We start from the raw sequence: 12,497 nt of genomic DNA, 5'->3' as shown, positions 1-12,497 counted from the left end.
GAGAGGCTAGAGCACTTCTTGCAGTCATTAAAGATCCATGGGACAGTGAAGAGATGCGAAAACAAAGTTCTGAATCACTTTCCAACACCTCACTGTGAGTATCCACAGGCCCATGGCAGCTGTACTTACCACCGAGTAATCATAGGGTATAAAAAGAAAACAAGTTGGGTGGTGGTGGTGCACCCCTTTAATCCCAGCACTCTGGAGGCAGAGGCAGACAGATCTCTCTAAGTTTGAGGCCAGCCTGATCTACAGAGTGAGTTACAGGACAGCCAGGGCTGTTGCACAGAGAAACCCTATCTTAAAACAATAGCAATAACAACAACAAAAAAACCCAACCCCCTTCAAAGCTCAACAAAACAAAACAAAACAAAAAAAAAAAAGGAAAAGAAAAAGAATTAGGAGAATACCACAAGGCTTCACAGTCAAGAAACAGAACAAATTACGAAGCTCTAGTGAATAAATTCTTCGCATGGTGACCAAGCATCACTATGCTTACAGACATGACAGGTCCTGATCTGAGACACTTCTGGAATGTGAGCCCTGATGCAAGGACATGTGAGGCTGGAGATTTTTCACCTCTATACCTAATTCAAGTCTTAAACCCTCCTGTTACCAGAGTGTCTTATTTATTTTACTATTGCTGTGATAAAATACCAGAACCAAGGCAACTTATAAAAGGAAATGTTTGATTTGGTGTACAGTTTTGGAGGGTTAGAGTCCAGGATGGCAGACCAAGGGAACAACTGGGAACTCACATCTTGATCCACAACCATGATGAAAAGAGAGAGCAGTGGGAATCATAGGACTCTTTTGAAACCTCAAAGCCTGCTCCCAGAGACACACCTCTTCCACAAAGCCACACCTCCTAATCCTTCCCAAACAGTTCCGGCAACTGGGGCCAAACATTCAAACATAGGAGCCTATGGGATCATTTTTATCCTGACCACTACATGGAGGAAAATCTAATTTATGAAAGCTTGCTAGAGTCAGTCAGCAAGGATTGTGTCCATCAGGGGACTGGCCTAAGACTGAGCTGGGACCTGGCAATTATATGGAAGGAAAAGTGTGTGTCCAAGGAGTCAGAGATTGGGTGGCCTACAAAGAGGGTACTGTGAAAGGGGAGAACCTTCCCTGGGGGAGCACCTGCTGCTGCAACAACAGAACCAAGCTACATAGCAGTCTTAAGGGACAGAAGTTCATTCCTGGCCATGCTATATTGTGATTGAGTTGGGGCTTGTCTACACAGTGACTAGGAATCCAAGCCTTTGGGGCACCAGAAAGTGCCTCCCTCCTGCCACCCTGGAGTGATGATCTCTATTGGTAGTGAGTAGGAATGACCATAGAAGGAGAATTGTGCTACTTACCTAGGTGGCCAGCTAGTGACAGCTCAACTCTGCTTCCATCCCATCAGTGAGAACTAGGCCATGACCACATCAAAGTGTAGGAGAGGAGAGAGCTGCAGTCCTTGGGACAGCTGCTTCCAGTGACTTCCATCTGGGCCCCACAAGAGATGGCCATGCTGGCCCCTTCCTTCATACCTCCCCTCTGATGGCCCCTGCTCCAGATCCTGGGAGATATAGAAGGAGGCTCTTACCTGCATATTTGTGACATTTGTCTTCTTCCAGAGACCTACATTTTGGATATTTGCTCCAAACAAATGTCCTTAACCTTGACCAATTAGATTTTGCTGTCATGTAAAGTATGGCAGAAGATGCTATGGACCTGAGCCTCAATAATTCTTTGTGACAGGTCAGAGGGCTGGGTGGGCATCAGGCAGCTGCTTCTGCTTTCAGGTGTTTGGGACGCTTCAGTCTCACCTGGTGGAGACAGGACAACCACTCCCCAATACCAAGGAAATCTCCCTGATTGCCCCTGCTCCTGAACAAGTCCCCATGTTTTCAGGGACACAAATTCATTGCACAGCGGACCACAACGGCCCAGGACTGCGGGGGAGGTAGTCTGTGTTTCCCAAAGAGAAGCTGCAGCTTTTCCTAGAGTAGAGATGCAAAGAGAAGGGGCCAATCTAGGGGAGGTGGGGAATGTCCTTTTCCTTCTTAGCCTTTGGCTGTGGCGATTCCCTTCACTCAGGAGACCCTGGAAGAGCTTTGCGCAGCAACGGCTCAGAGAAAATCTACCTGAGAGCCTGGGCCAGGGAATGTCAGCTGCCTCTCACTGATCACACACCTGCCCCGAACAGGTTCAGGAGAGGTTCCTGGCCGACGGGAATGACCGGCTGAAGCTGGTGGTGCTGCTGTGCGGGGAGGAGGACGACAAACTGCAGAACGCGGCAGCTGGGGCCCTGGCCATGCTGACCGCAGCACATAAGAAGCTGTGCCTCAAGATGACGCAGGTGGTAAGAGCAGGCCCGGGACAGGAGGGAGCTGGGTGAGGCCTACGGAATCTCCCAACTCTCAGGCCGTACTGTCCCGGTTCATCTAGGGAGGCTGGGCTGCAGGGCAAACTTTCCTAGTCGGGATTTGGTTTCCCAATACCTAAAGAGGGGAGACTGTGCCTGGTGGTCATTACCACGAATGTTACTGTTGGAACTTCCTAAGTACATTACCTAAATTCCTCTTGCCATGGTTTTGTGGGTGCACATAACCCCTACTGAAGAATGATAATAACCTGAATCACATCACTGCCGAGGGGATCATGAGTTCCTCAGAGAAGGGTGGAAGGGGTTGGGACACTGCAGGAAGCTGGTGGTGGTTTGGTAAAGAGGCTGTGGGTTCCCTGCCATGGCCAGGATGGTGGGCTGTTAAGGTGAGGCTATGAGGGCTTCAGCAGCTGTAGTGGGAATCACACTGTTGTTAGTCTCAAGCTTGAGACTTTTTTCATGTCCCGCACACAGAGCCTAGCTCATGGGCATTTATCTCCATTGGAGTAAAAAGGTCAGCTCAGTTCAAACCTGCTCACATCTGGGGTAGAGGTTGGCTCCTTTACATGGTCAACTGAAGTGAGTGTGTGTGTGTGTGTGTGTGTGTGTGTCTCTGAGTTCCATGTATGTTTTTTTGTCCTGTTACCAGAGGTTTCTGCTGGGTACTAATTATCCTGTGTGGACTCTGGACTTGTCTCTTTTACTATGGCAAGCTCTTCAAAGCTATCTTGCTTTTAAGCATCACCGAGACAGAACATGGCTTCTCTTGGTATTCGGATTCAGTAGATTGGGGTATGGGAGGGAACTCCTGGCCTGGGTACCACTCCTAGAAACCAGTGCTTTAGAGTTGCTTCTCCTGGAGTAACTAGACGCAATGGCTTCAGAGGTTACGTGGTCAACCAGGACACTCTAGTGACTCTGCATTTCTCCTAAGTGGGATGCTGCCCTATGGGGATATATATATATATATATATATATATATATATATATATATATATATATATATATATATATGTGTGTGTGTGTGTGTGCGTGTGTGTGTGTGTGTGTGTGTGTGTCCATTTTAGTTTATTACTATTTACAGATATGTGGTCATAGACAAGTTATTTAGCTGTGGGTATGACTGATACTTTCTGTTTCTCTTGTTGTCAAGCCTTCTTTCTGCCTCCTCACTGATTTCTCAAATCCTTCCACTCTGCAGACAACCCAGTGGCTGGAGATCCTGCAGCGGCTTTGCCTGCACGACCAGTTGTCAGTGCAGCACCGGGGCCTGGTCATTGCCTACAACCTGTTGTCAGCAGATGCTGAGCTGGCCAGGAAGCTGGTGGAGAGCGAGCTGCTGGAGATCCTGACTGTGGTGGGAAAGCAGGAGCCGGATGAGAAGAGGGCGACTGTGGTTCAGACAGCCCGGGAATGTCTCATCAAGTGCATGGATTACGGCTTCATCAAGCCAGTGTCATAGAGAGGGGTCCACAGGGTGCTGAGCTTGGTCCTGAGCTGTACGGCCCTCCCAAAGTGTCAGTTCAGCTAAGGATCACAGCAGTGGCGATGAAGTCTTGTCACAAAAGAAAGACTTAGTTGTCTCTTGAGTCGTCAGTCTTCCCCTTGGTCCTGGGAGAGTTTGAGCGTTCCTCTGGCTGCCTTACTTCCTGCCTCCCTAAATTTGTCAGGTCCTAGAAATTTCTAGGATAACTTCTATCTGTGATCAGGAAAGGGGAAGGACAATTTCTTCTGTCTCTTTTCTGAAGAGCGGAATACTAGACTGTAGGTTGTGGGGTTTTTTATATATATATTTTGAGAAATTGTGTAGTAGCAAGGTAGGAGCTAAGAGGTGTGTGGCCATAAAGATCAATGCTGTCGTTCAATTTGGATGCTGATCTCTGCTGATTTCCATGACCTCTCTCCCATGCATTGAAACCATGTGTCTCAGCAGCAAGTATCCTGTTCAAGCCCCACACTCACTTCACATCACCCAACCTCACTGGAAACAGTTCATGCTCACAGTGGTATGTGAGATTTGTTTGGGAAAGTCTTCCATGAAAGATGGATAAGATGACTGTCCACAAGATCAGCTCAACCTCCTCTGAGCAGAACATAGATGAATAGATGAATATTAATGAATGTATGCTTGTCATGCAGGGAAAGGTCTGATGTTGCTAGACCCAGAGGTTCTATGCCATTACCAGCATTATTCTCTCTCTCTCTCTCTCTCTCTCTCTCTCTCTCTCTCTCTCTCTCTCTCTCTCTCTGTGTGTGTGTGTGTGTGTTTTCTTCCTCTTAGTTCCACATCTGGTCTCTGCATTCCTCTGAGGTGACCTCATTTTGTGACGAGCTCTCTGCATGTGCTAGAAAAAGCAGAGCCTAGCAGCTCTGTTGTACATAGTTGCTATGATTCATTACAGAAGAAGAGAAAGGACTAGGAGCCTCGTGGATCCCCACGGATGACTAGTGTACCTAGCTTGGGTCCTGCTTCATGCATGAACCAATCGTATCCAAAGGCAGATGTTCATTGCCACACCTGTGTCCTATATGTAAAATTTGGAGATGAGGAGAAGCCTCACCTCGACCCAGCTGACACAGACTGATTAGGGTTAGTAGGAATGTGTCTCACCACACAAGAGTGTACTTTGGGCAAATAAAAAAAAAAAACGTATATTCTGTGTATTATGCGTAGGCACACAAGAGCAGTGCACTATGGAGATCTGTTAATGTGAACTTCCTGGAAGGATTAAGAATGTTACACTAGGGCTGGAGAGCTGCTCTTCCAGAGGACCCAGGTTCAATTCCCAGCCACCACATGGTGTTTCACAGCTGTCTGCAACTCCAGCCCCAGCGGAACTCATGTCGTCTTGAACACTGCAGAGATGTGATGTCCAGACTTACACACAGTCAAACCACCCAGAAGTATAAAATGAAAACACAGAAACACAGAAAGCTGTTGTCACATTATCATCTCTCTAGGATGTCTCACGAAGGGTCAACAGTTCTGAAGCCAGATGTTGTACCGCATCTGCACTACCAGCACACGGGGAGCAGAGGCAGGAGGATTACGAGTTTGAGGCCATGCTGAGCTATATAGCAAGATCCTGCCTAAAACAAACAACACTTCTGACATCAAGATTGGCTAGAAAGTGACATTTAGAGTTTTGGTTTTCAATAATTAAATTATTTTGGTGCAATAAATATAATTGTTCAATATCCATGTGTTATCATCTGGAAGAGAGAGAGGAGCGTGGGGCAGAGCGAAAGAGACAGAGATATTGTTTGATTGATGATTGGTTATTGGAATGTTGTACTGTCAGGATGTGGGCAAAACCTTAAGGCAGTGTTTCCTTCTGCGCTCAGAGAATAGGTGCAAACATGAATGAGTTTTTCAGATATTTTCTGCAGCAACAAACCTCACATAGACTCCTGACACAGCCTTATTTTCCAATAGTGTTTATTAGATCTGTTATTCTGACAGAATAAAGCTGAAAGTCAACACTGGGGTGCAACCCTTTTGCAAATATACACTAATCAGCGCTAAATGGAATGCTTGACCTTTGCCCAGACTCTCATTTTGCTCCTTTCCCCACATTCAGGGGGTGAGTGGGTACCGTAAGCTACTCACATGAAACGTTTCTCAGATGTAGACTCACAGCCTAACCCGTTCTCAATCTCACGAGATTATTGCCTACCCGGAGCTGGTTGGACAAATCTCATCTTTTGAGGAGTTAAAGAGAACACATTCCTTAGTGTGAACTTCCTGCCAGCAGTCCAAGAAGAGACAGGGAAAGCCAACAGACTTCTGGAGGAAAGGGAACCCTGAATTTGGTTTTTGCTGCCTCTCATTGGATGAGACATCTTTGAGTCTGGTAAAAAGTGTGCTGTGTGGGAGGTGGGTGCTGGAGAGATAACTCAGTTGGCAAAGCCGAGGACCTGAATGTGATCACTAGGGTCTACTTAGAAACCTGGGTGTGGTGGTAAATGCTTGTGACAGCACTGTTTGGGGGCAGAGACAAATGGATCTCCAGGACTTGCTGTACAGCCAACTAAGCCTGACTGATGAGTCCATCGTCTCAGCGAGAGAGCGTGTGGGGGGAAAAAAGCCAGGAAGTGGAGAGATGGTTCAGCAGTTAAGAGAGCACTTACTGCTCTTGAAGAAGATCTGGATTTGGATCTCAGGACACCCACGTGGTGGGAACTGTAATTTCGATTCCCGGGGGGTGTGATGCCCTCTGGCCTCCTTGGGTATCAGTGCTCATGTAGTGCACATAAACTTATGTCGGAGCACACAGATGCACATACATCTTTTAAAAACCTTTTTTAAATTTTGTGTATGTCTGTGCACCATGTGTTTCTCTGGTACCACAGAGTACAGAAGAAGGTGTTGGATCCCATGGAACTGGAGGTATAGATGGTTGTGAGCCACTTTGTCAATGCTGGGAATCGAATCTGAGCCCTCTGGAAGAGCAACAAATATTCTTTTTTTAAATATTTATTTATTTATTTATTTATTTATTTATTTATTTATTTATTATGTATCCAACATTCTGTCTGTATGTATGCCTGCAGGCCAGAAGAGGGCACCAGACCCCATTACAGATGGTTGTGAGCCACCATGTGGTTGCTGGGAATTGAACTCAGGACCTTTGGAAGAGTTAAGGTTAAGGCAATGCTCTTAACCTCTGAGCTATCTCTCTAGCCCCGCAACAAATATTCTTAACTGCTGAGCTGTCTCTCCAGCTTCAGAACATAAATGTTTTAAGAATCTAAAAACATACGAACGAAACCGGGGTGGATGACTTGTGAGGAGAAATGACACTGGAGGTGGTTCATTGATTCCCACATGCATGCACAACACAAATGCACAGTCACGCTGGGTGGCGGTGGCGCAGGCCTTTAATCCCAGCACTTGGGATGCAGAGGCAGGTGGATCTCTGTGAGTTTGAGGCCAGCCTGATCTACAGAGCTAGTTCTAGGATAGCTAGGGCTGTCACACAGAGAAACCCTGTCTCGAAAAACCAAAAACCAAAAAAACCCAACCCCAAAAAAGCCTCAAACCAAAAAACCCCAGATGCACAGTCACCCACACATGTGCACCCCACTTCAATAAAAACAAAAGCAGTTTATGGCCTGCAGAGCTGGCTCAGCAGTGAAGAACACTGCCTGCTCTTTCAGAGGACCAGGATTCATTTCTCAGCACCCACCAGGCAAACCACAACGGTCTCTAGTTTCAGTTCCAGGGAATCTGAGACACACACATACATGTGAGTATTAACAATAAAGGTCTGTATATGTATATACGTGTGTGTGTGTGTGTGTGTGTGTGTGTGTATGTCAAGGCACACATATGGAGGCCTGAGAACAACTTTGTGGTGTAGACAATAACAATAAAGCAGTCCCACACTAGCTCAGAATGGAGTACAATAAAGGGTTTCTTATTTAGGGGTAGATTCCCAGATTGGCAGTCCTCTGCACGAGCAGGGAACAGGAACCGAATCCAGCAGCCAAGAGGCTGCACACGTTTTTTTTATATCTGTTTATGTAGCACATGTGGCCACACCCAGAGTGGGCCAATATCTTAAAGGCTATTTGGCTAAAGGCGTTCCCGAAGCATTGTGGAGTCATTTGTTACCTCTATGTGAGTTCTAGGGGTTGAAACCTGGTGGTCAGGCTTTGATGTAAGTGCCTTTATCCCTAGGCCATCTTGCTGGCCAGCTGTGACATCTTCATACCTGTATATATTGTGCTTCAACTGTATCCTTACCCATTTTTCTTTCTTTTATGTCTTTTTCCTTCTCCCCCACCTGCTCCCTCCCCCCTTTCTCCCCCAAAACACACACAACTTAAAACCAGAATCCCCCACTGATTCCATGAACCTTAAAAATACTAAATAAAGCATCATGTCAGAGCACTGTGGTGAGCTCCGCACCTTCATAACATGAGCACGCTCTTTAGTTGAGCACTGTGCCACCAAGGTTGGCTCCTGATCTTCAGTGCCAACAGCACACACAGAATGACTCTTGGCTACATTGAGGAAGCTTCACTTTTGAGTAGAGTGTGCTCCCCCTCCACAACTTTATCTGAAGAAGTTTTACTTATTTTTTGAAGGCGGTGTGTGTGTGTGTGTGTGTAGAGGTACAGTATGTACACCTGCAAGAGGACTTGAATTCACAAGTAGTTGTAACCCACCCGAGGGTGAGGACTGACCTGGGGTCCTCTGAGAGAGCAGTGTGTCCTCTTCTGCTGAACCATCTCTCCAGCCCTCAGGAGCAGTTTGATGTTCATGGAAAGATCTAGAATGCAGAGACTTCCCATATACCTCTGTCCCTGCGCAGGGGTGTCTGCTGCACAGGGGCACGCTTGTGACAGCTGACACGCCTACACTGGCACAGTGTACTCTTTCAAAGACTGTGCTAGGATTCACCCTAGGTCGTGGGGCCTGTGGATTTTGACAAACGCTGCCATTGCAGTATACACAGGACAGTCTCTCACTGTCCTAAAACCCTTCTGAGCACCGCGTCAGCAAGGCAGCTTCTTGGGCTTCAGTGGCTGTGACATACACAGCAAGGATGCTGGTTAAGCAGCTGGTTTCCTTATTATTCAGAAGTTGAAAGTTTCTCCAGCTGTTACAGGGCCTACCTTTTGTTTTGTTTCTCACCTTCAGAGAAAAAGAAAGCATCGTGTGTGCAGAAAGTGACTGGAAGGGCCAGGAAGGGCCAGTCCCTTCTTGAGCCGACTCCTTGTGCCTTCTAATGAACTTGGCATCTCTTCCATTGACGACTCACATGCTGATTCAAATTCCTCACTACGTTGGAAGCATTTTCTCTTCAAGGCTCTAAATCAAAATCTCAGTCTCCTTTAATCCAATCATATCTTAAGTTAATGAGTTTTAGCTTTGTGAACTTCTTTTTTAAAATGTGTACTTCACGGTTGAGTGATTTCTTCCTACTTGATAGATTATAGGAAGAACCACCTTAGTTATACATGTTCATATTATATATGCTTATTATATAATAAATAATATATTATTTTTTGAGATCTTACTTATTTTTATTTTATGTGTATGGGTGTTTGTCTACATGCGTATCTGTGAACCCTGCACATGTAGTGCCCTTTGAGGTCAGAGAGGATATCAGATCTCCTGCAACTGGAGCTACAGGGGGTTGTGAATGGCCACATGGGAGCTGAGAATTGAACCCAGGTCCCCTGGAAGAGCAGCCAGTGCTCTTAACTGCTGAGCCATTTCTCCAGCCTCCCAAGAAAATATTTTTAAAATTTAGCAGGAACATCTTACAAACTACCAAAAGGTCTCCAACTTTACACTTTCGTACAGAGACAGCCCAGAGCCTAGAGAACCGAGACTCCCATGACTCCAATAAAACAGGCTTTGATTTTTTTCTCTTACCGGAAAAGTCCTATTACAGATGCTTTAGCCCATGCTTGAAGCACCTTTTAATTTTTGTAAAAAGTGAAAAGGCTGTGAAAAGTGGTTTCATTAAAACTTACATTTGTTTGGTTTATGTGCACGTGTGTGTGTGTATCTATCTACGCATGCGTGTGTCACTGTGAGCAAATGAATGTCAGAGGACAGCTTGTAGGAGTTGGTGCTCTCCTTCCACCATATTGGCTCTGAGTATTGGACTGGGTTTGGCAGGCTTGGCAGCAAGAGCTTTACCCGCTGAACCATGTTGCTGGCTCAAACTGCTTTTCTAGTTAAGAACTATGGCGTGCCACCTTTCATTCCCAAGGCCAGCAGCTGCCACTCCATCACTGTGTTGCCTCCCTCATACTGATAGCATCCTTCTGATTATCATAGGCAGCTAGGGGTGACCTCTTTATTTTTATTTTATTTATTTATTTTACATTCCTCTATAAATTATTTTTTATTAGCTACATTTTTCATTTATTTTACTTCCTGACTACAGCTTCCTTGTCTCCTCCTCTCATACCCCCTCCCCTCTTCCCACTCTTCCCAATCCACCCCTCCTCTACCTCTGTTCAGAAAGGTGGGCCTCCCATGGGTGCCCGATAAAGCATGGCATATCAAGTTGAGTTGGGACTAAGTTCCTCGCCTTCTATTAAGGCTGGACGAGGCAATCCAGCATTAGGAACAGGTTGCCAAAAAGCCAGTCAAAGCATTAGGGACAGGCCTGCTCTCACTGCCAGGAGTCCCATAAGTATACCAAGGTACACAACCGTTACACATATGCAGAGCACCTAGGCAGGTACCACGTAGGCTCCTTAGCCTTTGGCCCATAGTCTGTGAGCTCCCATGAGCAGGTCAGTTGCTTCTGTAGGCTCCCTTTTGAGGATCCTGATCATTCTGGCTCATATAATCCTTCTTCCCTCCCTCAATAGGTTTCCCTGGGCTCAGCCCAGTGCTTGGCTGTGCATCTCTGTATCTGTTCCCATCAGTTACTGGATGAAGGCTCTCGGATGGCAATTGGTGTAGTTACCAGTCTGATTACAGGAGATGGCCAATTCAGGCTACCTATTCACTAGTGCTAGAAGTCTTAGCTAGGGTCATCCTTGTAGAATCATGAGCGTTTCCCTTGGACCTGACCCTGAAATGCCCGCCCCTCCCATCAAGTCACCTCTTTTATTGCTCTCTCCCTCCCTCCACCTCTCAATCTTATCTCTCATGTCCCAATGCATCCTCATCACAGTTTTCCCTCCCCCCACTCCTTTCAGTCCCTCCTTCTTTTCCCCCAGATCCACTCCTCCCCCGTTTCCCTTTAGAAATGAGCAGGCCTCCCAGGAATATCCAATACACACGGCATAACACAATACAGTAAAGCTAGGCACAAACCTTCATGTCAAGGTTGGGTGAGGCAGTCCAGTAGGAGGAAAAGGATCTCAAGAGCAGACGAGAAAGAGTCAGAGATCCCCCCCCCCCACACACACATTAGGAGTCCCATAAAAGCACCAGGCTAACTAACAACAGAATGTATTCAGAGGACCTAGCGAAGACCCATGCAGGCTCAGTGATGGCCACTTCAGTCTCTGTGAGCCCCTATGAGCCCAGCTTAGTTGATGTCTGTGGGCTGTGTTCTGGTATCCTCGACCCCTCAGGCTTCTACAGTTCTTCCTCCCCCTCTTAGGAGGTGAGCTCTAAGGGGAGGGACTCGATAGAGATCTCCAATTTGGGCTCTTTCTCTCTGCCTAATGCTTGACTGTGTCGACCTCTGTGTTTGAGGGGCAGTTGATTCACAGCCTCTGTGTGTATTTGCTGCCTTGATTCCCTGCCAGGAAAGACCACATGTTTTCCAATTCTTGGGTCTAGGACATCTTAGGAGAGCCACTTCTCTCAGTGGTAACATTCATTCTCAGCAGGTGAAAGGTTGTCTGCGGTAGATTTTAGGGACAGAGCTTGAGCCCTGATTACTCCCCCCCCCCCCCATAAGTTGAGTTTAGTCACCTGTCCTTAAGACAGCAATTGTAGAAATAAGTAATAGTGACAAGCAGAGAAATTTGCTCTCTGTGTCCACACTGGGAAAAGGAACAAATAAAGAGGCCCAGTGATCTCAAGTCCTTCTTCCAGACACTGACTGACAGGCGGCTTAGGCTTAAACAGAGGCAAAGGGTGCGCATAATTAAGTAGTTCTGGTCAGGGTGTGGTCTTGCTAGTAAATTGATCAGTCATTGTCTGGGTTCCATCGTGTCCTGAAAGAGGTCTGACAAGTCAGAACTGTGTGAAATCTCTCCCTGAGAGTCAAATTCCTCCTCTGGTTACCGCCAGCCTTTCCCCTTTTCCAGTGTGAGATTCTCCAGGCAATTTCGGAGTCCTCGGTGTCCACTGCCTTAGTGGTCTGACAACCCAGAGGGCAGGCACTCTCTAGAATATTTTTGGTTCTGTCCGGATGATTACAGTCTGAGGGGGAAGAGCAGAAAGAAAACTCCAAGTCACTTTCGTTTTCTTATACTCTCAGCAGCAAATCAAGTATTGGGTGGGACTAAGCTCCCTCAGGAAGACATCTACCCACTAGGACAGAAGAAACGTCAGGACACTCTTGGACCCTAATCTTGGTGCTCTGAGGGTCAGGAAGCAGAGCTAATTCCCCCTTCCACTAACTATGCTACGTACTCTTCATTTAAACGAATGTTGCTAGAATGTCAAAATCCCCCTGCTTGA

At 46.6% G+C, this 12,497-nt stretch overlaps 1 protein-coding gene across 1 annotated transcript in view; it reads left to right on the top strand.

Moving 5' to 3' along the window:
* The window catches only part of Unc45b (unc-45 myosin chaperone B), a 28,150-nt gene extending 24,124 nt beyond the window's left edge, over positions 1-4,026 (top strand). Inside the window, exons 19-20 of the mRNA XM_038328090.1 lie at positions 2,201-2,356; positions 3,582-4,026. Of these exons, the coding sequence (XP_038184018.1) occupies positions 2,201-2,356; positions 3,582-3,842 (417 nt within the window). The 3' untranslated portion in view covers positions 3,843-4,026. The remainder of the gene's footprint in view (positions 1-2,200; positions 2,357-3,581) is intronic.
* Positions 4,027-12,497: the final 8,471 nt, after the last annotated feature.

Source organism: Arvicola amphibius, chromosome 4, assembly GCF_903992535.2.
Source record: "Arvicola amphibius chromosome 4, mArvAmp1.2, whole genome shotgun sequence".
Classification (NCBI taxonomy): domain Eukaryota; kingdom Metazoa; phylum Chordata; class Mammalia; order Rodentia; family Cricetidae; genus Arvicola; species Arvicola amphibius.
The sequence above is the reverse complement of the archived record's forward strand: the minus strand, read 5'-3'. Positions and strand labels throughout refer to the sequence as shown.